General features: G+C 44.9%; 1 protein-coding gene across 1 annotated transcript; it reads left to right on the forward strand.

Annotated features, from left to right (window-relative positions):
* The first annotated feature begins 890 nt into the window (after nt 1-890).
* On the forward strand, nt 891-21,022 carry LOC118380535 (E3 SUMO-protein ligase RanBP2-like). Its single transcript, XM_052521794.1, is given in 17 exon segments — nt 891-1,545; nt 1,869-1,964; nt 2,143-2,376; nt 2,494-2,650; nt 3,049-7,196; nt 7,542-7,887; nt 8,762-8,839; nt 11,565-11,720; nt 11,822-11,908; nt 12,023-12,228; nt 12,351-13,341; nt 13,494-13,604; nt 13,755-13,900; nt 17,394-17,667; nt 17,777-17,932; nt 17,981-18,141; nt 18,339-21,022. Coding segments are annotated over 17 exon segments (8,229 nt in total). The 5' UTR covers nt 891-969; the 3' UTR covers nt 18,645-21,022.
* Nucleotides 21,023-22,288: the final 1,266 nt, after the last annotated feature.

Consider the following 22,288-nt stretch of genomic DNA (forward strand, 5'->3'; position numbering starts at 1 on the left):
ATTTTGTAACTTATCTGCAGAAAAACTTTACTTTGAGCTCAAAAAGCAGTAGTAGTAGGTTCAAATCAGGGAGCCAAAATGAACGTCTCTTTCGCCATTTGGTTCCTGACGTTCACGAAAAAGATATGTTCAATAGCAAAGGACCCGTCACTAAATTGCTGTCGTGTTTGAGTTAGAAGCGGTAACATGAATGAACATTCCAGAATCTATACTATTGATGAGATTGGATTTCTGAGCTTGAACTATTATTAATCATTAGTTCTAATAGAGACATGAGGGGTGCAATAGCCCAGAGTTTACACCAGGAGATGTCTGTAGGAGGGAGTGTTATGGTGGGTGGGAGGGGCTGAATGCAGGGAAAGTAGTCACGTGGCAGTACTGATAAGGGGAGAGAGCCATGGATAAGGGTCGAGGTCAGGTCACGTTAAGGGAAAAGGAACCGTTTATTGCTCATATCACTTGGTTTCCTGCCTAGCAATAAAGATGTATAGCAATGTTTAGCGAGAAGGAGGAGATTCCACCTAAAGTGGGGTACATATACCACCACTATTGTAACCATGTCTTTGTCTGTTCAGCTGTTCGATCCTTTGGGAAGAATAAACTTGTTTTAAGCTTTCATAGTGTCCGTCTGGTTCTTACTCTGATAATTAGAACCTAATACTATCAACACTTTTCTACCTGCAAATACAGGTATGAAAAATACACGTTTTGTTTATTTAATCTGTTAGTTAAAGTGTGGATACATTTGATCAGTTTTAACTTTCCATCACTTACGTTTCCTAAAAGAGACAGAGTCCTGCAATCGTAGCCTGGCCTCTGTCCAACACCACACCCCCTACAGACAGTACAGCACAAACAACACCCACCGAATCAGGAAACGTTCCCAATCTCCAACACAACAAGCATTTCCAGAGAAGCGAAACTGATCTGTGATACTTTGCTGCTCAGCCTGTTGCTGTGTTTACTATAATGGCAGATGCAATGGACTTGATGAATTGTTCAATTTGTCTGGATCTACTGAAATATCCGGTAGCTATTCCCTGTGGACACAACTACTGTATGGGCTGTATTGAGGACTGCTGGAATCAGGGTGATCTTAACGGTGTCTACAGCTGCCCAGACTGCAGAAAGACCTTTACCCCGAGGCCTGTTCTGAACAAAAATACTCTACTGATTGAATTGGTGGAGAAACTGAAGAATACAAGACTACATGCTGCTTCAGCTTCTCACTGTTATGCTGAACCTGGAGATGTGGAGTGTGATTTCTGCATTGGGAGAAAACTCAAATCTGTGAAATTCTGTCTGGTGTGTCTGGCCTCTTACTGCGAGACTCATCTACAGCCTCATTATGAAGTAGCTCCATTAAAGAAGCACAAGCTGGTCAAAGCATCCACACAACTCCATGAGATGATCTGCTCTCATCATGATAAATTGCTGGAGGTTTACTGCCGTACAGATCAGCAGTGTATCTGTTATCTTTGTGCAGTGGATGAACATAAAGGCCATGATACAGTGTCAGCTGCAGCAGAAAGAACTGAAAAACAGGTAAGGACATGAGCTTTGTATTTCACTCTCATGTCTATTACCACAGTTGATTACTAAGTGTTCTAAGGGCTCAAACAGGAAAAAGCCCGATGCACCATAAAATATCCTGTGCCTCTTATTAAGTCTTATTGTCTTATGAAGTCTACTCCACATTCTAAATCTATTCTACATTTGAATTATACTTTTCTTATTTTTATTACCTCACGGTTTTGATTTACGTTGGGTTTTTTAAATATTAAAATCTATCAACATTTGATATTGTACATAGCACAATACTTTCTTTGATTTGGTGTTTTTGTGATGTATTTAATATTTTTGTTCAGAAACAGTTGGATGAGAAACAGCAGATATTAAAGCAGAGAATCCAGAAGACGGAGATGGGGGTATTGGGGGCGAGACAGTCTATACAGTTTATCAAGGTAATTCTTGAAGAGGTCCTTTGGCTGATTGCCTTCTCAAAAAAATACTTTATTTTTGTCTAAGAAACTGTAATCCCACTGAGCCCCACTGTGGGGAACAAGCTGACTGGGGTCCTGATGAGAGCTGAGTGAGTGGAATGGTTGAAGTGGGCCCTGTCCTCTCTGTGTGTCCTAACAGAGCTCTGCACAGGCAGCAGTGGAGGACAGTGAGAGGATCTTTCCTGAGCTTATCCGCTCCATTGAGAGAAGGAGCTCTAAGGTGAAGCAGCTGATCAAAGCCAAGGAGATGGCTGAAGTGAGTCGAACTGAAGGACACCTGAAGCAACTGGAGGAGGAGGTGGTTGAGCTGAGGAGGAAGGACGCTGAGCTGGAGCAGCTCTCACACACAGAGGATCACATCCATTTTCTCAAGGTGACATCACTCATTCTGTTAACAGAGGAAACAGCCTCTCTAGACTTCTGTGGTATGCCTCAAAAAATCTCCTTTCTATGGTTACATGACTTTACCTTGTTTTCCGATCTCTCATAGAGTTTCCAGTCTTTCTCTGTCCCGCCGGGAATTGAGGGCTTACTCAGCACTTTTAACCCTCATGTCTCCATTGAGGATGTCAAGAAGTCACTCTCTGAACTACAAGACCGAATGGAGAATGTATTCAATGAGGAAATGGTAAAGATATCTAGAAAAGGTAAAGCTTATATCTCGTGCATACAGAACAATGAAGACTATATTTTAGTGGTATATATATGCTCTGTTATATGCTCTGTTCAATTAAAAGTCCAATCTGCCATATTTATTGATATATATACACATCGATTCTTGTCTCAGGAGCTTAGTACACACATATTACCTCAGCATAACCCACAAGATACACAAATAAGTGTTTATAGTTAAAAATTGTTTAAATCTATCCTTTGATCTTGTCCTTGCATCATTTCAGTTATTTATTTGAAAGAGGTTACATTTCTCCAGCCCCACCCCACTGCTTTAAAACTAACCATGTGGCTGGCTGCTGTTTGGCTAGGGAAAAAATAATAACAATTGTGCCTTTTAAAATGTATTTATCTAACTGTTTTCCTTTTGAAGTTGGATCTGCCTTTCATTTAGCCAGTAGCCCTATGAGGAAAATCCTCTTCTGCTTTGGAGAATGCACCTCTGGCTTCAGCTTCCAACCAGTTATCAGTCCCTCCAAGTCCCTGGCCAAGCTGAACCGGATCAGAGTGTCTGTGGACGAGGACCAGGACGTGACTCAAGACAAACAGGCTACTAAAACCAAAGTCTTTACTGGTGGGCCAGTTTCAGTGGGAGGATTTACTTTTAGATTTGGGGCCGACTCTCAGCTCACCACCAACCCTCCCATCCCTGAGTCTGGCTACTTCATCAAGCCCTTTGTCGTACCTGTCCAACCAGCTAAGAGCATTGAGCGAAAGCCTGTGGACTTTGGGAAGATGTCGTTTGGCCAGCCGATCCCTGCTGAGCCTCCTAAAGTGCTTAGCTTTGGTGCTGGAATAGTCGCCCAGTCCACTCCATCATCCGCTGCCTTTAAATTCAACTCCAACTTTAAATCCAATGACGGGGACTTCACCTTCAAGTCCAAAAATAGTGAGACCCTGTTGAAGCTTCTAACGTCAGACATTCCCACCAAATCAGAGGGACCCTCAGAGAGGAAGCCCCAAGTGCCTCCTAGTCAGGGAGGGATTTTTACCTTTGGCACTAAAAGCGCTCCTGGGTTCTCCTATAATGACTCAATCCAGATCCAGGACAAACCAAACCTGTTTGGAAAATTTGACCAGCCATTTAGTTTCACTGATGTAACCACGCCGGTATTTGGGCTGGCAAACACAGCAGAGGAGGAGAAGGGAGCCGAGAGCAACAACGACAGCACTCATGTGGAGGAAGACGAGGATGGGCCTCACTTTGAGCCTATTGTGCCCCTCCCTGACAAAGTAGACGTGAAGATTGGAGAGGAGGAAGAGGAGGAGATGTTCTGTAACAGGGCCAAGCTGTTCAGATTCGATGCGGAGACAAAAGAGTGGAAAGAGAGAGGTATCGGCTTAGTCAAAATCCTAAAGCACAATACATCAGGGAAAGTGCGTCTGCTGATGAGGAGGGAGCAGGTTCTGAAGATCTGCGCTAACCACTACATCACGCCAGATATGATCCTGAAATCAAATGCTGGATCTGACAAGTCCTGGGTCTGGAATGCCGTTGATTATGCGGATGAGGAACCAAGGCCTGAGCAACTGGCCATCCGGTTCAAAACGGAAGACGAGGCATTGCTCTTCAAGACAAAGTTTGAAGAGGCTCAGAAGATCGTTCCCAAATCTCCAAAAATGCAGCAAGATCAGTCATATAGGAAAAATAATTTTCCTAAACTCTCTGCTCCATTGGCGACAAACTTTGCTGCCCAATTAGCAAAGAAGTACGGGGAGTGGGACTGCGATGTGTGCTGTGTAAGAAATGCAGCTAAAGTTATGCAGTGTGTTGCCTGCCAGACTGCCAACCCTAATGCCCCATCAAAGCTGGACAGCGTGCCGGCTACTGACATCAAAGGGTTTACTAGTGGGGCAGCTTCAGTGGGAGGATTTACTTTTGGATTTGGAGCTGACTCATCAAAAGACACCAGCAGCGCAGGATCTATTGGAAAAGGATTTGGGTCTTTTGGAGCTCAGATACCCTCCTCCTTTACATTTGGAACCAGTGGCACCACTTATATACCTGCTGCTGGTTTTGGTGCCCAGTTTGGAAAGAGGCAAGAAACCACAAAAGTTGCAGCAGAATCAAAGCCCTCAACCATGCCATTTGGCTCTGGATTTGGTGTGCAGTTCGGCATAAATCCAGGGCAGTGGGACTGCGATACATGCACTTTAAGAAATGAGGCATTTGCAAACAGTTGTCTCTCTTGTCAAACTCCTAGCCCTTCAGAAAAACCTGCTGCTGTTGCCCCAGCTTTGGCAACCCTCTCAATTGGGTCTGGATTTGGTGCACAGTTTGGCAAAAAACCAGGGCAGTGGGAGTGTGACACGTGTCTTGTTAGAAATGAGGAGTCTGCTAGCAGTTGTGTTTCTTGTCAAACTCCTAACCCTTCTGCAAAATCAACAGTAGAGGTAGCACCAACAACAGAGCCAACAGTGTCAGACTTTGGTGCTGCTTTTTCAAGGAAGGATGGACAATGGGACTGTGACACATGTCTTGTCAGAAACAACGACTCTGCTAGTCAATGTTTCTCCTGTCAGATGCCCAATCCCAATGTTAAGAGCATAGCCACAGCTGCCACTTCCAGATCATCCTTCAGCTTTAACTTCGGGAGTCGGACTGCCTCTACTCAACCCACAGGCACTGGGTTTAAAGCAAACTTCAACGGTGACAGCTCTTTGCAGTTTGGTACAGGCAAAGTTGATAAAAGTTCCCCTGCATCCTTCAAGTTTGAGACCCCTCCTCAGGCTGAAAGCAGTACCCCCAGTGCTGCAGGCTTCTCTTTCACCATGCCCATCCCAGCAGGTGGCTTTAAGTTTGGCACTCAGGAAACTGCAAAGGAAACCCTACCAGCTGAAACTCAGACTCCTTCTTCAGGGTCTGCGTCAATGTTCCTGAAGAATATCGCAGAGCAGCACAGAGAGAAGGAATCTGGTGTCAGTGTATATCCATCAGTGCTGTCAGTGGACAAGACGGGTCAGGATGAAAATCCCCTCTTCATTGGCAAACCCAACGACTTCAGTTTTGCAGACTTGGCTAAAAACTCACAAGGAGACTTCCAGTTTGGTCAGACTGACTCCAATTTCAAAGGCTTCACCCGCGCTGGTGAGCAGCTGTTCACATCCCTTCAGTCAAACCAAAGGGCAGACACCTCAGCTGACCAGGATGAAGAGGGCATATACAAGACAGAGGATAATGACGATATCCAGTTTGAGCCTGTGGTCCAGATGCCAGAGAAAGTGGACCTGGTCACAGGAGAAGAGGACGAACAGGCCCTCTACTCCCAGAGAGTGAAGCTCTTCAGGTTTGACGGAGACATCAGCCAGTGGAAGGAGAGGGGTGTTGGGGTCCTCAAGTTCCTGAAGAACGCCACCAATGGCAGGCTCAGGGTGCTGATGAGGAGAGAGCAGGTCCTGAAGGTGTGTGCCAACCACTGGATCACCACCACCATGAACCTGAAGCTCTTGGCTGGCTCCGACAAGGCCTGGATGTGGCTGGCTAATGACTTCTCTGATGGAAATGCCAGACTGGAGCAACTCGCTGCCAAGTTTAAAACCCCTGAGCTGGCTGAGGAGTTCAAGCTGAAGTTTGAGGAGTGTCAGAGGCTCCTGTTAGACATCCCACTGCAGACTCCTCACAAGCTTGTTGACACAGGCAGATCTGCACATCTCATCCAGAAGGCAGAGGAGATGAAGTCCGGCCTGAAAGATCTTAAATCTTTCCTGACCGATGACAAAACCAAGATCAAGGAGGACGACAGCCATGCTAACATCACGACAGCCAGTAACACCTCTGGTCTGAATATCAAGCCCCACGCAGAGAACACTGGCCCTACCTTAGAATGGGACAACTATGACCTGAGAGAGGAGGCTCTGGACGACAGTGCTGACACCTCTGTCTACGCCTTACCCCTGGCAAGCAGCCCAATCAGGAAGAACCTCTTCTGCTTTGGAGAATCCACAGAGGGCTTCAACTTCAGCTTCCAGCCTGTCGTCAGTCCCGCCAAGTCGCTGGCCAAGATGAACCAGAGCGGGGTGTCTGCGGACGAGGAGCAGGACATTAGCCAGGAGGAGGAGCGGGACGGCCTGTACTTTGAGCCTGTGGTTCCCCTGCCAGATCTGGTGGAGATCTCCACTGGAGAGGAGAATGAAAACGTGTGTTTCAGCCACAGGGCAAAGCTGTATCGCTATGACAAAGACCTGAAACAGTGGAAGGAGAGGGGCATCGGAGACCTCAAGATACTGCAGAACTGCGATACCAAACGAGTCAGACTCATCATGAGGAGAGACCAAGTCCTGAAAATCTGCGCCAACCATTGGGTCACATCTTCTATGAAGTTGGAGCCCATGAAGGGTGCTGAGAAGGCCTGGGTCTGGAGCGCTATTGACTTTGCCGAGGGAACTAAGGGAAATGTTGAGCAGTTAGCTGTGAGATTCAAACTGAAGGATGTGGCTAACTCCTTCAGAGATATATTTGACCAGGCTAAAACTGCCCAAGAGAATGAGATTCTGGTCACTCCAATCGCCTCCAGTGTGTTGTAACTTTAATGTGTTAGAGTTAATGTTTACGTTTATTCTTTGAGCTGTATCTGTAAAGATATTTCTTTAGATTTATTTGCATATGTAATTGTATTGGGTTGTGTTGAATTACGCTTTTTGACTGAAAGTCCCAGAATGACTTGCGAGAGGAATGAGTGATAACGTGCCAATTATGTGCAGGTGCGGGTGATTGTGGCTGACTTTTCCGACAGCATCTTACCTGCATTGCTCTGTACCAAAACAATTGTTGTTAAATGTAACGTAAACAAGTATTCTTACTAAAAGAAGCTTTCGTATCAAAACCGACGTCCCGAGTCATTACTAAGAAGTTAGTTAATCTAAAACAGTGAGACCCTTAATCAGGAGGAAGCAATAGCGATGGGGACAACCGTGTGTGGACAAGCTGCTGTGGCCATCCTGGAGGAGACCACCACAGAACGGACGGAGCTGAATCATGAGACTTTACACACCCCTGACTGTAAGTCCTCCACCGGTACTCCACATAGCCCTCTCAACCTCTCCAGAATGGTGATGTCCCCACCCAAGTTCCTCTTTGGAACAGACTCTCTCCAAAAGGTTTTCGGCAGCAGCCCACCATCATCCAAGGAGGATAGTTCTCCAGAGAGCTCCAAGGTTAAAGACAGCGGTCGGACCTCCCAGCCTTTAACTGCATTCAAAATCTCAGAAAAAGGTAAGCCTTTTGTTTTCCTTTCTTGATTGTTTTTGTTGATCTTTGTGGTTCAGTGTAAACTGCTTGTTTTTGAATGGTGACGCCCATTATGGAGTTTTCACATAATATGAACCCATTGTGTTGTGATTCCATTCATGTCCCATTGGTTTATCACAATGCTCCTCCCAGCAGCCTTGTGTTCGTAGGACAGAACGTAACCGTCACTCCCATTAGCCTAACTCCACTCTTCCTCACATTTGCTATTTTGATATAGGTTGTTTGATTTGATAGCCGATGTAATTGATTATAATCCATTACATTTAGTATATTATACAAAATAATGCAGTCACAAGTTTTATTGCAGGTTTTGTCTTCATGAAGGCAGAAATGGGGACAGGACATAGTTAGAGGACTCTAGATTAGGCCTTGGCAATTCCAGTCCTCGGGGGCCAGATTGGTGTCACACTTTTTTGTCCTCTAACTATGTCCTTTCCCCACCATTCTTAAAGTAGTCAACTGGGTGGGTCTTCCTATGGGTTACGGAAGGATCACATGATTTCATCCGAGTCATCTGCCAGTAAATTATACTTCTGAGCAAACACTAGGTGCCAGTGTGCACCCTTTCAGTTTGTTTGCCAACTAGGAGGAGAAGGAGGAGGTGATAATAATGGAAATTGCCTCAATGGCGCTGCCCGTGAGTTTACAGACTCTAGCATTCTCTATGGGACAGGACCGAAATATAGAAAGATTGATACAGGACTAATCCAATACGCTTACTTAATGCAATGACGTTCAGCAACTTGAAGCTAACCGAAGATGCATTAATACATTTTCATTTCTTAATCCAACCACCCCCAATTCTAGTTTGTCTCACATGCCAACCATTATTTTGTAGGATTGGACTTTAGGCTTTTCAAAGATAACCCAAAGAATTTTTGGACCAGCACCTCATCCACCCAATTTGAGCCCCCAGGTACTCTGTCACTACACTGTGTGTGTTCTGTGACACGTCACCTACACAGCTGGCACCTGTCTGGCCTTGCCTGGTAGCCGGTCTTAACCAGCACGCAACGAGTGGAACATGCTGTGCATTCGGGAAGTTTTCAGAGATGTAGATTTTTCCCACATTTTGTTACGTTGGTCTTATTCGAAAATTGTTGTTTCCCTCAATCTACACACAATGACAAAGCATAAAAGGTTTAGACATTTTTGAAAATGTATAGAAAATAAACATAGGTAAATGTACTAACTATTCACACCCTTTACTCACCACTTTGTTGAAGGTGAGGTGAACCTTCGCCCCAGTCCTGAGCGCTCTGGAGCAGGTTTTCATCAAGGATCTTTGTGCTTTACTCTGTTCATCTTTCCCTTGATCCTGACTAGTCTCTCAGTCCCTGCCGCTGAAAAACATCCCCACAGCATGATGCTGCCACCACCATGCTTCACTGTAGGGATGGTGCCAGATTTCCTCCAGACCTGAACCTTGGCATTCACGTCAGAGATCAATCTTGGTTTCATCAGACCAGAGAATCTTGTTTCTCATGGTCAGTCCTTTAGACCCTTTTTGGCTGTCTCCAAGGGGGCTGTCATGTGAGCAGTGGCTTTCGTCTGGCCACTCTACCATAAAGGCCTGATTGTTGGAGTGCTCCAGAGATGGTTGTCTTTCTGGAAGGTTTTCCCATCTCCACAGAGGAACTCTGGAGCTCTGTCAGAGTGACAATTGGGTTCTTGGTCACCTCCCTGACCAAGGCCCTTCTCCCCCAATTGCTCAGTTTGGCCAGGGGGCCAGCTCTACGAAGAGTCTTTTTTCTAAACTTTTTCCATTTAAGATTGATGGAGGCCACTGTGTTCTAGGGGACCTTCAATGCTGCAGAAATGTTTTGGTACCCTTCCTACGGACAATTCCTTTGACCTCATGGCTTGATTTTTGCTCTGACATGAACTGTGGGACCACACACAGGTGTGTGCCTTTCCAAATCATTTCCAATCAATTGAATTTATCACAAGTGGACTCCAATCAAGTCTTAGGAACATCTCAAGGATGATCAATGCAAACAGGATGCACCTGTGCTCAATTTCGAGTCTCATAGCAAAGGTTCTGAATACTTATGTAAATAAGTTCTTTGTTTTTTATTTGAATGAAATATGCAAAAAAATTCTGGTCCTTTCGAGTGGCGCAGTAGTCTAAGGCAGTACTTGAGGCGTCACCACAGATCCGGGTTCGATCCCGGGCTGAGTTGCAGCCGGCCGCAACCGGGAGACCCATGAGGCGGCGCACAATTGGCCCAACATCATCTGGGTTAGGGGAGGGTTTGGCCGACCGGGATGTCCTTGTCCAATCGTGCTCTAGCGACTCCTGTGGCGGTCCGGTTGAAAGCACCCTGACACGGTCACCAGTTACAGTGTTTCCTCCGACACATTGGTGCGGCTGGCTTCCGGGTTAATCGAGCAGTGTGTCAAGAAAGAGTGCATCTTGGCAGGATCGTGTTTTGGAGGACACATGGCTCTTGACCTTCGCCTCTCCTGAGTCTGCACGGGAGTTGCAGCGATGGGACAAGACTAAATATAAATTGAATATCACAAAATTGCGGAGAAAGAAGGGGTTAAAAAAAAAGAATAAAGTGTTTTATTAATTTTATTCTAAAAATGTTTTCGCTTTGTCATTATGGGGTATTGTGTGTAGATTGAGGAAGATTTTTACATTTATTTGATCCATTTTAGAATAAGGCTGTAATTTAGCAAAATGTGGGAAAGGGGAAGGGGTCTGAATACTTCCTGAATGCACTGTACAAACCTATAGTACAACAACCTAATGAGCTGCATGCCCATGTGTGATACTCAACAGTAACTCTTACTCTAGTGAAATATAGATTTCTACAGATGAAAGTTAGGATAGCTGTTTAGCTATTGGGGGGGGGGTGAAATTACTAAGTTCCTGGTAGCAGCCAGGTGTGTTGACGGCGATTCAGAGTACTTCTCCCTCTGTTTAAAAGGAGACACGGGGAGATTCCAGCCATGCTTGCTGACAGAAATGTGATGTCACACACACATTTGTAGTCCAGGATGTGTAGCAACCGTGTAAAATCAAATCCCACTCTGGTTCGGTTTGTTCCAGAGATTTACAATATGTCCCAGTGAAAGAGCCAGAGTTGAAACTCCGGTAGCATGTTCTTTATGTCACAAGCAAAACTTGTTCTACCACTGGAAAGTAATCGTTGAATTGGTTTTAGAGCAGCAGGAAGAAATGGTATAACTGCTATCCTCTATGGTTGGCCTCATGTACAGTACACTGTAGCTCCATGGTTCTAATGTTTATGATGCTTTTGAGATTGACTTACTCAGTAGTAATAGCATTGTCAGAGATATAGGAGACTTCTCGCTCGGTGTGGTGAAATGCACGGTGTCAATTTTTCTTGTGCATGTGTTTTGATGAGGAACTAACCCTAGACATGCACCTATCTGCTTAGTGAAATGGTTTTGTGACTTTCTAGTTAATAAAATGTTAGCCTGCCTTTTAGAATCAAATTACAGTTTCTGTAGATGCAATTTTCAATAATAATAATAAATCAAATTCCCCTTGGAGATTAATATAGTTGTATGAATCGGTTCCTGCTCTCAATGTCTCTCTGTTCTGTACACTTTTCTGTAGGAAGGGAGCCTCCTGACTGAGTTATCTCACCATTTGTGTTGTGTTATAGCACCCTCCCATGCGGAGGCCGACAGTGAGGTGGAAGTGGTGTATGTGAGGCAGCCAACAGTTGAGCAGGCTCTTCTGGCTAAGGAACTCCTGCTGCCTCTCACCTTCTTCTGCTACCAGAACGAACCAGGATATACCAGCGACGACCAGACTGATGGTGAGAAACACTCTCAAACTTATTTTTACCTGCATGAGCAACCGTTTGGTAATTGTAGTTGACAGTGTTGCTAACTTTAGTTTGTGCTGTGAATATTGCAGATGAGGACTTTGAGACAGCAGTTAAAGCCCTGAATGGAAAACTGTACCGGGATCCTCCTGAGAGAGAGGCTGTAAGTGCAGGTTCTGGTAAGTTTCATGGCCAAAGCAGCTATAGAGATGGGTATGAATAGGACAGGTTGGGGTGAAATTTCTCCTCAAAAGTTACTTCACGAATAACCTGCTCCACTCGTCTCCTCTCAGTAGGCCAGGCCGAGGCAGGTGTTGAAGGTCTGGACCCGGAGGTTGAGGTTTTATGGGAGAGGAGGCCAACTCCAGAGGAGGAACAGAAAGCCAGGAACCTGCAGCTGCCTTCAACCTTCTTCTGTGGTGTAGGCAGCGACAGCGAGGCAGAGAAGGACAAGCCAGAGGACTTTGAGACAGAGTTCCGCAAAGCACAGGAGGCTCTGGTGAGATTATATGATATGCATTTGTTTGCACAAAGGTAAACAACTTATGTGGCATTGGGTTTTAAGAAATTGAAAGTGGTTCTCTCAAGCAAATGTTAACTGTTTTAGTTATTGTGTTTCAGGATGCTGAGAGAAGCTCAGACCCTGTTTCATCTGAGGATGTGTCCTCCAGCACCTGCGATACAGTGCCAGAACAACCGGTCCCAGACCAGTACCCCAGCAGCCAGGAACAGGCTTCAGATCAGTCTGGGGCAGAAGTCCAGTCCACTACAGCAGAAGAACAGGTCCCAGATCAGTCCTTAACCATACAGGAGGCTGAAATCCCAACCCCAGGTAGCCAGGAACAAGCTACAGAACAGTCGGTTACCATCCAGGAGGCAGAAGTCCAGTCTTCTACAGCAGAGGAACATGTCTCAGATCAGTCCTTAACCATTCAGGAGGCTGAAATCCCAACCCCAGGTAGCCAGGAACAGGCCACAGATCAGCCGGTTACCATCCAAGAGGCAGAAGTCCAGTCATCTACAGCAGAAGAACATGTCCCAGATCAGTCCTTAACCATACAGGAGGCTGAAATCCCAACCCCAGGTAGCCAGGAACAGGCCACAGAACAGTCAGTTACCATCCAGGATGCAGACATCCAATCTTCTACAGCAGAGGAACAGGTCCCAGTTCAATCAGTAACCATCCAGGAGGCAGAGGTCCAGTCCACCACAGAGGAGCAGCAGACTCCAGATCAGTCAGACTCCACTTCAACACCATCGCAGACTGCCGTCTCCCTCAGCAGGGAGCAGGCTACCACTCCAAACCCTTCAGAAAAACCTGCTGCTAGTCCCCCAGCTTTGGTAACCCCCTCATTTGGTTTTGGATTTGGTGCACAGTTTGGTAAAAAGCCAGGGCAGTGGGAGTGTGACATGTGTCTTGTTAGAAATGAGGAGTCTGCAAGCAGTTGTGTTTCTTGTCAAACTCTAAACCCTGCTGCCAGCAGCGGGGAACAGGCTCCAGATCAGTCAGACTCTACTCCTGCAGCTATCAGCAGCAGCCCTATAGACCTGTCTGCCAAGAAGACCTCTGAGCCTGACTCCAATACTACATTTACTACAACCACTACTCGGGGTATGAAACATTTATCACTGCAAAGCCTTTTGAATTCTACCCTCACTTAACTCTTGGCAATGCCTTCTATGTCCTCCCAGCAACACAATTCCACTTCTGACACCAATGCAGCAAACTGAGATGTCTTCTCTTCCTTACTTTCTCTTTTACAGATGCTCTTAACTCATTTGGCTCATTGGGCTTCAGTGCTCTAGGAGGGGAAGGATTCTCCTTTGCTGATCTGGCACATAACACTGGGGGGGAATTTGCCTTTGGAAAACAAGGTTGGTACTTCTACGTTTTCTGAATGCGATTGACTGAAGAAAATTCAATATGATGTGTGTTCTTAAGATTTCTATTCGTCACCATGACAACTGAGCTTTGTTTCAGTGAAAACAAACATTTCATTTAACTTTTTTATCTTTCATTGTTAGATTCCAACTTCTCGTGGGCGAATGCCGGGGCTACGTTGTTTGGAGCTGCAGCCCCAGCCAAAGCTGAGGGAGGGGAGGAGGAGTGTGATGAAGGGGACACTAATAATGTGGGCATTGACTTTGAACCCATAGTCTCTCTACCAGAGGTACTTATCAATGCACTGCTACTCATCTATCTCCACTTCCCCTTACTGGGAATGTCATGTTATGAAGTAAAGTAAGTAGCCTTGGCGTGTGCGAGCCAGAACGGCTCATCGGAGCAGACCGGCTTCTGTAGTGAGGCAGCTTGTTGTACAAGTATACCGCCTGGACAGGACACCAGTCTAACGCAGGGCCTTACCCCAATCAATCTGTTTTAAGGGAAAATACACATAAAACCACTAATTTTACAATTTTAAATCAAATCATATCAAAGTTTATTTGTCACGTGCGCTGAATTCAACAGGAACACACAGTGAAATGCTAACTTACAGGCTCTAACCAATAGAGCAAAAAAGGGTATTAGGTGAACAATAGGTAGGTAAAGAAATAAAACAACAGTAAAAAGACAGGCTATATACAGTAGCGAGGCTACATACAGACACCGGTTAGTCAGGCTGATTGAGGTAGTATGTACATATGGTTAAAGTGACTATGCATATATGATGAACAGAGAGTAAGTAGCAGTAGCGTAAAAAAGAGGGATTGGCGGGTGGTGAGTGGGACGCAATGCAGATAGCCCGGTTAGCCAATGTGCGGGAGCACATGAATGTATAGTTAAAGTGACTATGCATTTTTGATAAACAGAGAGTAGCAGCAGCATAAAAAAGAGGGGTTGGGGGGGCACACAATGCAAATAGTCTGGGTAGCCATTTGATTACCTGTTCAGGAGTCTTATGGCTTGGGGGTAAAAACTGTTGAGAAGCCTTTTGGACCTAGACTTGGCCCTCCGATACCACTTGCCATGCAAACTAAAAAGGTAGAGAGAACAGTCTATGACTGGGGTGGCTGGGGTCTTTGACAATTTTTAGTGCCTTCCTCTGACACCGCCTGGTGTAGAGGTCCTGGATGGCAGACAGCTTAGACCCAGTGATGTGCTGGGCCGTACCCACTACCCTCTGTAGTGTTTTATGGTCAGAGGCCGAGCAATTGCCGTACCAGGCAGTGATGTTGCAGCTGTAGAACCTTTTGAGGATCTCAGGACCCATGCAAAATCTTTTTAGTTTCCTGATGGGGGTTTGGCTTTGTCGTGCCCTCTTCACAACTGTCTTGGTGTGCTTGGACCATTCTAGTTTGTTGTTGATGTGGACACCAAGGAACTTGTATCTCTCAACCTGTTCCACTACAGCCCGGTTGATGAGAATGGGGGTGTGCGTGGTCCTCCTTTTTCTGTAGTCCACAATCATCTCCGAAATCTTGCTTACATTGAGTGATTGGTTGTTATTCTGGCACCACCCGGCCAGGTCTCTGACCTCCCTATAGGCTGTTTGTTGTTGTCGGTGATCAGGCCTACAACTGTTGTGTCGTCTGCAAGGGTTAAATAACAGGGTTAAATAACATTTTATTTTATTTTTTATAATAATTTTGGTGACATAATAAGTTTTGTAGCAACATAGAAAATTGTTATGGACATTTGTTGCATCTCAAGTCGTCTACAAAATCCACAATGCAATGCTCTCTCTACGGGCAAACGCAGCTACACGCTATAATACAGAAGATAATATCAGCATGTTAGTTAGCTGTAAAATCTCAACAAACTGCACTATCAATTTAGGAGTCTACAATCTCACAGTGTTCAAACTGCAGATCAATGTGCCTTACAGAGTGGAGTCTGTAAGGCACATGCGAAACGTTACCTTGGTATGTCAATGGGTCGCGCAGTCCATTCTAGGATAAGGAGTGCTCTCCTTCAAGGAGTGAATGGGAGTTTATTGGGAGCTTGCTCAAAAATCCAACATTAGCATGAATTTCGTCAACAAGAAGTACAACATTACAAATCTCTTCCGAGAGGTGAGATACATAATTTGATATCTGTAATACCGTATAGCTTTGGAATCGTAACATTGCATACTTGCAAGGAAAATATGCATGTTTATCGACATTGACTTTGAGAAAGGATTGCGTGACGATTAGCTTAGCAACCATGTGACGCAGCATTACAATGTGAACGTGATTGGTCTGCTGAGTGCGGGTACACGTTCATTCATTCATTGGATTCCTATCTCTTTTCTATAATATCTCTGGCAACGGCACCATGCAATGCACCCCGGAGTAGACAAATTTAAAAATGTGCTCTTCCCTCCATTAAATAAAACATTTCGAGGTAGGAATATCGCAAAAATAGGATCAACGGCACATTCGAGAGAGAAGACATCTGCCCGAGTTGTGACATCGGCCAGTATTGAAATCTGACATGTATTTTTGCGATTTAAAAGGCTTATTCCTCTTAACCTCTCTTGGGTAGGGGGCAGTATTTTCACGTCCGGATGAAAAGCGTGCCCAAAGTAAACTGCCTGTTACTCAGGCCCAGAAGCTAGGATATGAATATAATTGGTTGATTTGGATAGAAAACACTCTAAAGTTTCAAACTGTTAACATTATGTCTGTTAGTATAATATAAATGATAGGGCAGGCTAAATCCCGAGGACAAACCATCCCCCCAAAATAATTTTTCAGCCTACAACTGTTTTCAATGGCTGTCACCTTTAATATAAGTCGAAATCCTCCCAGGTTGCAGTTCCTAGGGCTTCCACTAGATGTACCTAAGGTTTGATTATAAACGTTGTTTGACTTGTTTGGAAAAGTTTATTAGTAACGTTTGGGATTAATTTTGTATGCATTTTGATGGAGGGAAACTGGGTGGATTATTGACTGAAGCGCGCCAGCAAAACTGAGTTTTTACGGATATAAAGGACATTATTGAACAAAAGGACAATTTTTTATGTATCTGGAACCTTTTGGAGTGCCAACAGAAGAAGATCATCAAAGGTAAGGCATTTATTATATGGCTATTTCTGACTTTCGTGGCGCACCTGCCTGGTTGAAATATGTTTTTCATGCATTTGTATGTGGGGCGCTGTCCTCAGATAATCGCATGGTGTGCTTTCACCGTAAAGCCTTCTTGAAATCTGACACAGCGGCTGGATTAACAAGAAGTTAAGCTTTATTTTGATGTATTACTCTTGTGATTTTATGAAAGTTAAATATAATTCTGTAGTTTGAATTTCGCGCTCTGCAATTTCACAGGATGAATTTCCAGTGTAGTGAGAGCAACTTTATCACAGTGCTAAGTCAAACCGGAGGCAATTCTGCCTTTTCGAACCACAATAACTCTGATACACATGAAAACATTATATTACCCAGGGAATCGATAGAACATCACTCATAGATGCACAAAAACAATATAACATTCAAAATGGGTGAACCTTTCCTTTAATAATGAGTTCCAAGCAGAGACTCTACGTCATTGTTATAACTGACTAAATGTGTTCTAGGTGGAGGCTTAGTCGAGAGCTGGCATTACTCCACATTCTATCTTTATGACAGAGAATCTTGGATGTTCTACTCAATACATTTCTATATGAGTTCTGTAATCTTACACCCTCCTGATTAATGAGCCCTTGGTCTCGTCATTAACCTGCGTGTAACTGTGTTGTCCAGGTGGAGACTAAGTCAGGGGAGGAGGATGAGGAGATCCTGTTTAAGGAGCGTACCAAGCTGTACCGCTGGGAGAGAGACCTGGCCCAGTGGAAGGAGAGGGGTGTGGGAGACATCAAGATCCTCTTCCACCCCGATAAGCGGTTCTACCGGGTGCTGATGAGGAGGGAGCAGGTGCTGAAGGTCTGTGCCAATCACACCATCTGTCAGAGCATGGAGCTCAAACCCATGGACACCTCTAACCAAGCCCTTGTCTGGACAGCTACTGACTTTTCAGGTAGGTCTATACATAGCTCGGCAACACACACACAAAGCTACATAAATATATTGATTCGTATATAATTTGAATTGATAAATGTTTTTTTATCAACAACAAAAAAATCCAGAGGGTGAGGGTAAGGTGGAACAGTTGGCAGCCAAGTTTAAGACCGCAGAGCTGGCCGAGAGTTTCAGGAAGACCTTCTGTGAGTGTCAGAGTCATATGAGCCAATCAGAGGCCTCATCCCTCTCCAGACGCCAATCCCCAGGTCAGTGTTTCCCCTGTCTGCTAATGTATAGGTGGGCTACCTCTCTATCTCTGCTGACTAAAGAGTCCACTAAACCCGAGCCCCTGGGAACGGTCACCATAGAACTGTTCTCTCACATCGTCCCCAAGACAGCTGAGAACTTCAGAGCGCTGTGTACAGGACAGAAAGGCTTCGGGCTGCGCAACACTGTCTTCCACAGGGTCGTACCCGACTTCATGTGTCAGGTGAGAAGCAGGGAGTTGTGGGGTTAGCCTCAAACCAGACAACAATCAGAGCCAAAGTGCTTTCATAACCTTCAATACCATGTTTCCCAAAACATAGGTCACAGTTAGTGCCTCTTGGAACATAAAATATTTCGTGAACCTCTGCAAGAATGTATAACACTGCTTGGTCTGGTCTCTGTATTGTCCTCTTTCCTCAGGGTGGAGACATCACCAACCAGGATGGGACAGGAGGGAAATCCATCTACGGGCACAAGTTTGAGGATGAGAATTTTGACGTGCGCCACACAGGCCCGGGGCTATTGTCCATGGCCAACCACGGCCGAGACACCAACAACTCCCAGTTCTTCATCACTTTGAAGAAGGCTGAGCACTTGGACTTCAAACACGTGGCCTTTGGCTTCGTCAGAGAGGGCATGGATGTGGTTCGCAGCATGGGAGAGCTGGGCACCAAGACTGGCAAACCCAGCAAGAAGATTGTCATCACCGAATGTGGACAACTGTAGAGCTTTGTTCTGTTCACTGACTGTTGACAACTCAACTGTAGAGCTTTGCTCTGTTCACTGACTGTTGACAACTCAACTGTAGAGCTTCGCTCTGTTCACTGACTGTTGACAACTCAACTGTAGGGCTGAGATCTGGTCACTGACTGTTGACATCTCAACTGTAGAGCTTCGCTCTGTTCACTGACTGTTGTCAACTCAACTGTAGGGTTGAAATCTGGTCACTGACTGGACGTCTATTGGCCTTCGCTCTGGCCATGGACTGGACAGTGATAGGCTTTCAAACGGTTGAGTGGACAACTATAGTAGGCAAATCTCAAATGAGACCCTATACCTCATGTAATGTACAACATGTTTTTTTGTGTTTTTTTGCAGAGCCCATGTGGATTGCACTAAGGGTTCTGGTAGTGTACTACAGGGGAAATAGGGTGTCATTTGAGACAGAGATGGTCTACTTTTCATAAGTGTTGCCCCACCCTGAGGGCAGCATCTGACTGTGTGAATCCCCAGTCTGGATTTTTGTGTATAATGCACATTCACTTTTCATGTGTTCCAATAAGAGTTGAAAACGCTGGTTCCTTCATAAGCTCCCGAACTTGATTGATTTGCATAATTAAGCATTTTGAACTATGTTCCTCTCTCCTGCTCCCTGTGAATACTTTTAGGTGTGGTGGTGTGTTTTTGTGTATACATTGATTTCATAATGTGCAAATCATTGAGACGAACCTTGTTCATCTTAAACTCCGAAATTAGGAATATGAAGAACTATAACCTGCTGTGTGACACTTTGGGAGGGGGATGACATGATATCTTGTGGTTGTGGAAGAACCTTCTATGGTTTTCTGTTGACAAAAGTCACTTGGAGTTGAAACAATTCTTATTGTCAATATATAAATGATGCTGGAGAATGTCTTTAGAAATAAAGTTGCTTTATTCTGATAATTATGAGGATGCCCTTTACGATTTCAAACATACACTACATGACTAAAAATATGTGGACACCTGCTCGCTGAATATCTCATTTCAACATCAGTCATTAATATGGAGTTGGTCCCCCTTGCTGCTTTAACAGCCTCCAATCTTCTGGGAAAGCTTTCCTCTAGATGTTGGATCATTGCTACTGGGAATTGCATCCGTTCAGCCACGAGCATTCGTGAGGTCGGACACTGATATTGGGCGATTATCCCTGGCTCGCAGTCGACGTTCCAATTCATCCGAAAGGTGTTCGTTGGGGTTGAGGTCAGGGGCTCTGTGCAGGCCAATCAAGTTCTTCCACACCTATCTGGACAAACCATTTCTGTATGGACCCCGTGCATTGTCATACTGAAACAGGAAAGGGCCTTCCCAAACTGTTGGCACAATGTTGGAAGCACAGAATTATCTATAATGCCATTGTATGCTGTAGTGTTAAATGTACACTTCATTAGGACTAAGGGGCCTAGCCCCAGTGATGTGCTAAGCCGTACGCACTACCCTCTGTAGTGCCTTACTGTCAGATGCTGAGCAGATGCCATACAAGGCGGTGATGCAACTGGTCAGGATGCTCTCGATGGTGTAGCTGTAGAACGTTTTGAAGATCTGGGGACCAATGCCAAATCTTTTCAGTCTTCTGAGGGGAATAGGCCTTGTTGTGCCCTCTTCACTACTGTGTTGGTGTGTTTGGACCCTGATAGTTTGTTGGTGATGTAGACCCCAAGGAACTTGAAGCACTCAACCCAATCCACTAAAGCCCTGTCGATGTGAATGGGGGCGTGTTCAGCCCTCCTTTTCCTGTAGCCCACAATCACCACACTGCCAGGTCTCTGACCTCCTCCCTATAGGCTATGTCATTGTTGTTGGTGATCAGGCCTACCACCGTTGTGTTGTCAGCAGATGTAATGATGGTGTTGGAGTCGTACTTGACCACGCAGTCGTGGGTGAATTGGCAGTACAAGAGGGTACTAAGCACACACCCCTGAGGGGCCTCCGTGTTGAGTATCCGCATGTCTGATGTGCTGTTGCCTACCCTTACCACCTGGGGGCGGCTCGTCAGGAAGTCCAGGATCCAGTTGCAGAGGGAGGTGTTGAGTCCCAGGGGTCTTAGCTTAGTGATGAGCTTTGTGGGCACGATGGTGTTGAATGCTGAGCTGTAGTCAATGAACAACAGTCTCACATTTGTTTGTTCTAGTAGCTAGGTTTCAATCCAATTTGTGACAGCTTTTCATATGACTATTCTGAAAGAGGCCTACGCATAAAGAAAATATGCTAATTTTCCCACCAGTAGTGTGTTTCCACCAAACAGACTTGTTGCCGATAAAAATCGGTGAGTGATGACGTTGTGGACAAAAAATTTACACTTTTTGCTTAAGTTTTCATGTGCCTATTAAATATCTACAGTTCAATATGTTTCCATTGCATTTTGTCAAATGGCACTCAAGCATCGATCATCATGTCATCAGAATAAGACCCTCAATATTTATTGGAAAGGAGCATCGAAATCATTGTGCATTTTCACTACCCTGGGAAGTTCATCATAATTTATTTAATCTTTAGCCTAATAAACTGTATGGTTTCTCATGTTGTATTGGGAAGACCTCACACCATATTGTGTGACTACAAGTTTACCTTCGACGTAACGGTTATGATATAAGTATTTGTGCATAAAGGCATTTCCACTGCCTCTCGCCTAGTTCATTTTCCGACAGAAAAAGATCCCACCATGTCAAACTAACAAATGATCTGTAACAGAGGAGGACCATACTCAGTGAATTTCATAAAATTAAAAATTGTAAAACATTTAAACAGTTATCCTTTTTAGATAAAACTATATAAAATATACACGTCACCAAATAATTGATTAAAACACACTGTTTTGCAATGAATGTCTACAGTAGCCTCAACAGCACTCTGTAGGGTAGCACCATGGTGTAGCAGGAGGGCAGCTAGCTTCTGTCCTCCTCTTGGTACATTGACTTCAATACAAAAACGAGGAGGCTCTTGGTTCTCACCCCCTTCCATAGACTTACAAAGTAATTATGGCAATTTCCAGAGGATGTTCTCCAACCTATCTGAGCTCTTGCAGCATGAACTGACATGGTGTCACCCAATCAAAGGATCAGAGAATTAATCTAGTACCAAAAGCATAAGCTACTGATAGCTAGCACTGCATGCATATCATGTGGTGAGTAGTTGACTCAAAGAGAGAGAGAGACAATAGGTGAACAGTTTTCAACTAATTAATTTAATTAAAAAATGTTGGAGAAGCCAGAGACGATTGCACCGACAGATGGCCACCTCACTTCAGGTCCTTACAAAACTATGCAGTTTTTTTTATTTTTTTATGTACTATTTCATACATTGTTAGCCCAGAAAATGTCAAGTGTTACACATTCAGCCGGGAAGAACTATTGGATATAAAAGCAATGTCAACTTACCATCATTACGACCAGGAATACATCTTTCCCGAAGCGGATCCTTTGTTCGGTCCTCCACCCTGGACATGCAATTTTATCCCAGAGGCCGACCCAAAACAACGCTGTCACCGCAGGAGAGGCGGACGGAGCGGCCTACTAGTCAGACCCAGAAGGCGAACACAGCATCCACCGCTCCTGAGCATATTACTTGCCAATATCCAATCTCTAGATAACAAGGTGGACGAAATTAGGGCA

This window comes from Oncorhynchus keta, chromosome 7, assembly GCF_023373465.1.
Source record: "Oncorhynchus keta strain PuntledgeMale-10-30-2019 chromosome 7, Oket_V2, whole genome shotgun sequence".
NCBI lineage: Eukaryota > Metazoa > Chordata > Actinopteri > Salmoniformes > Salmonidae > Oncorhynchus > Oncorhynchus keta.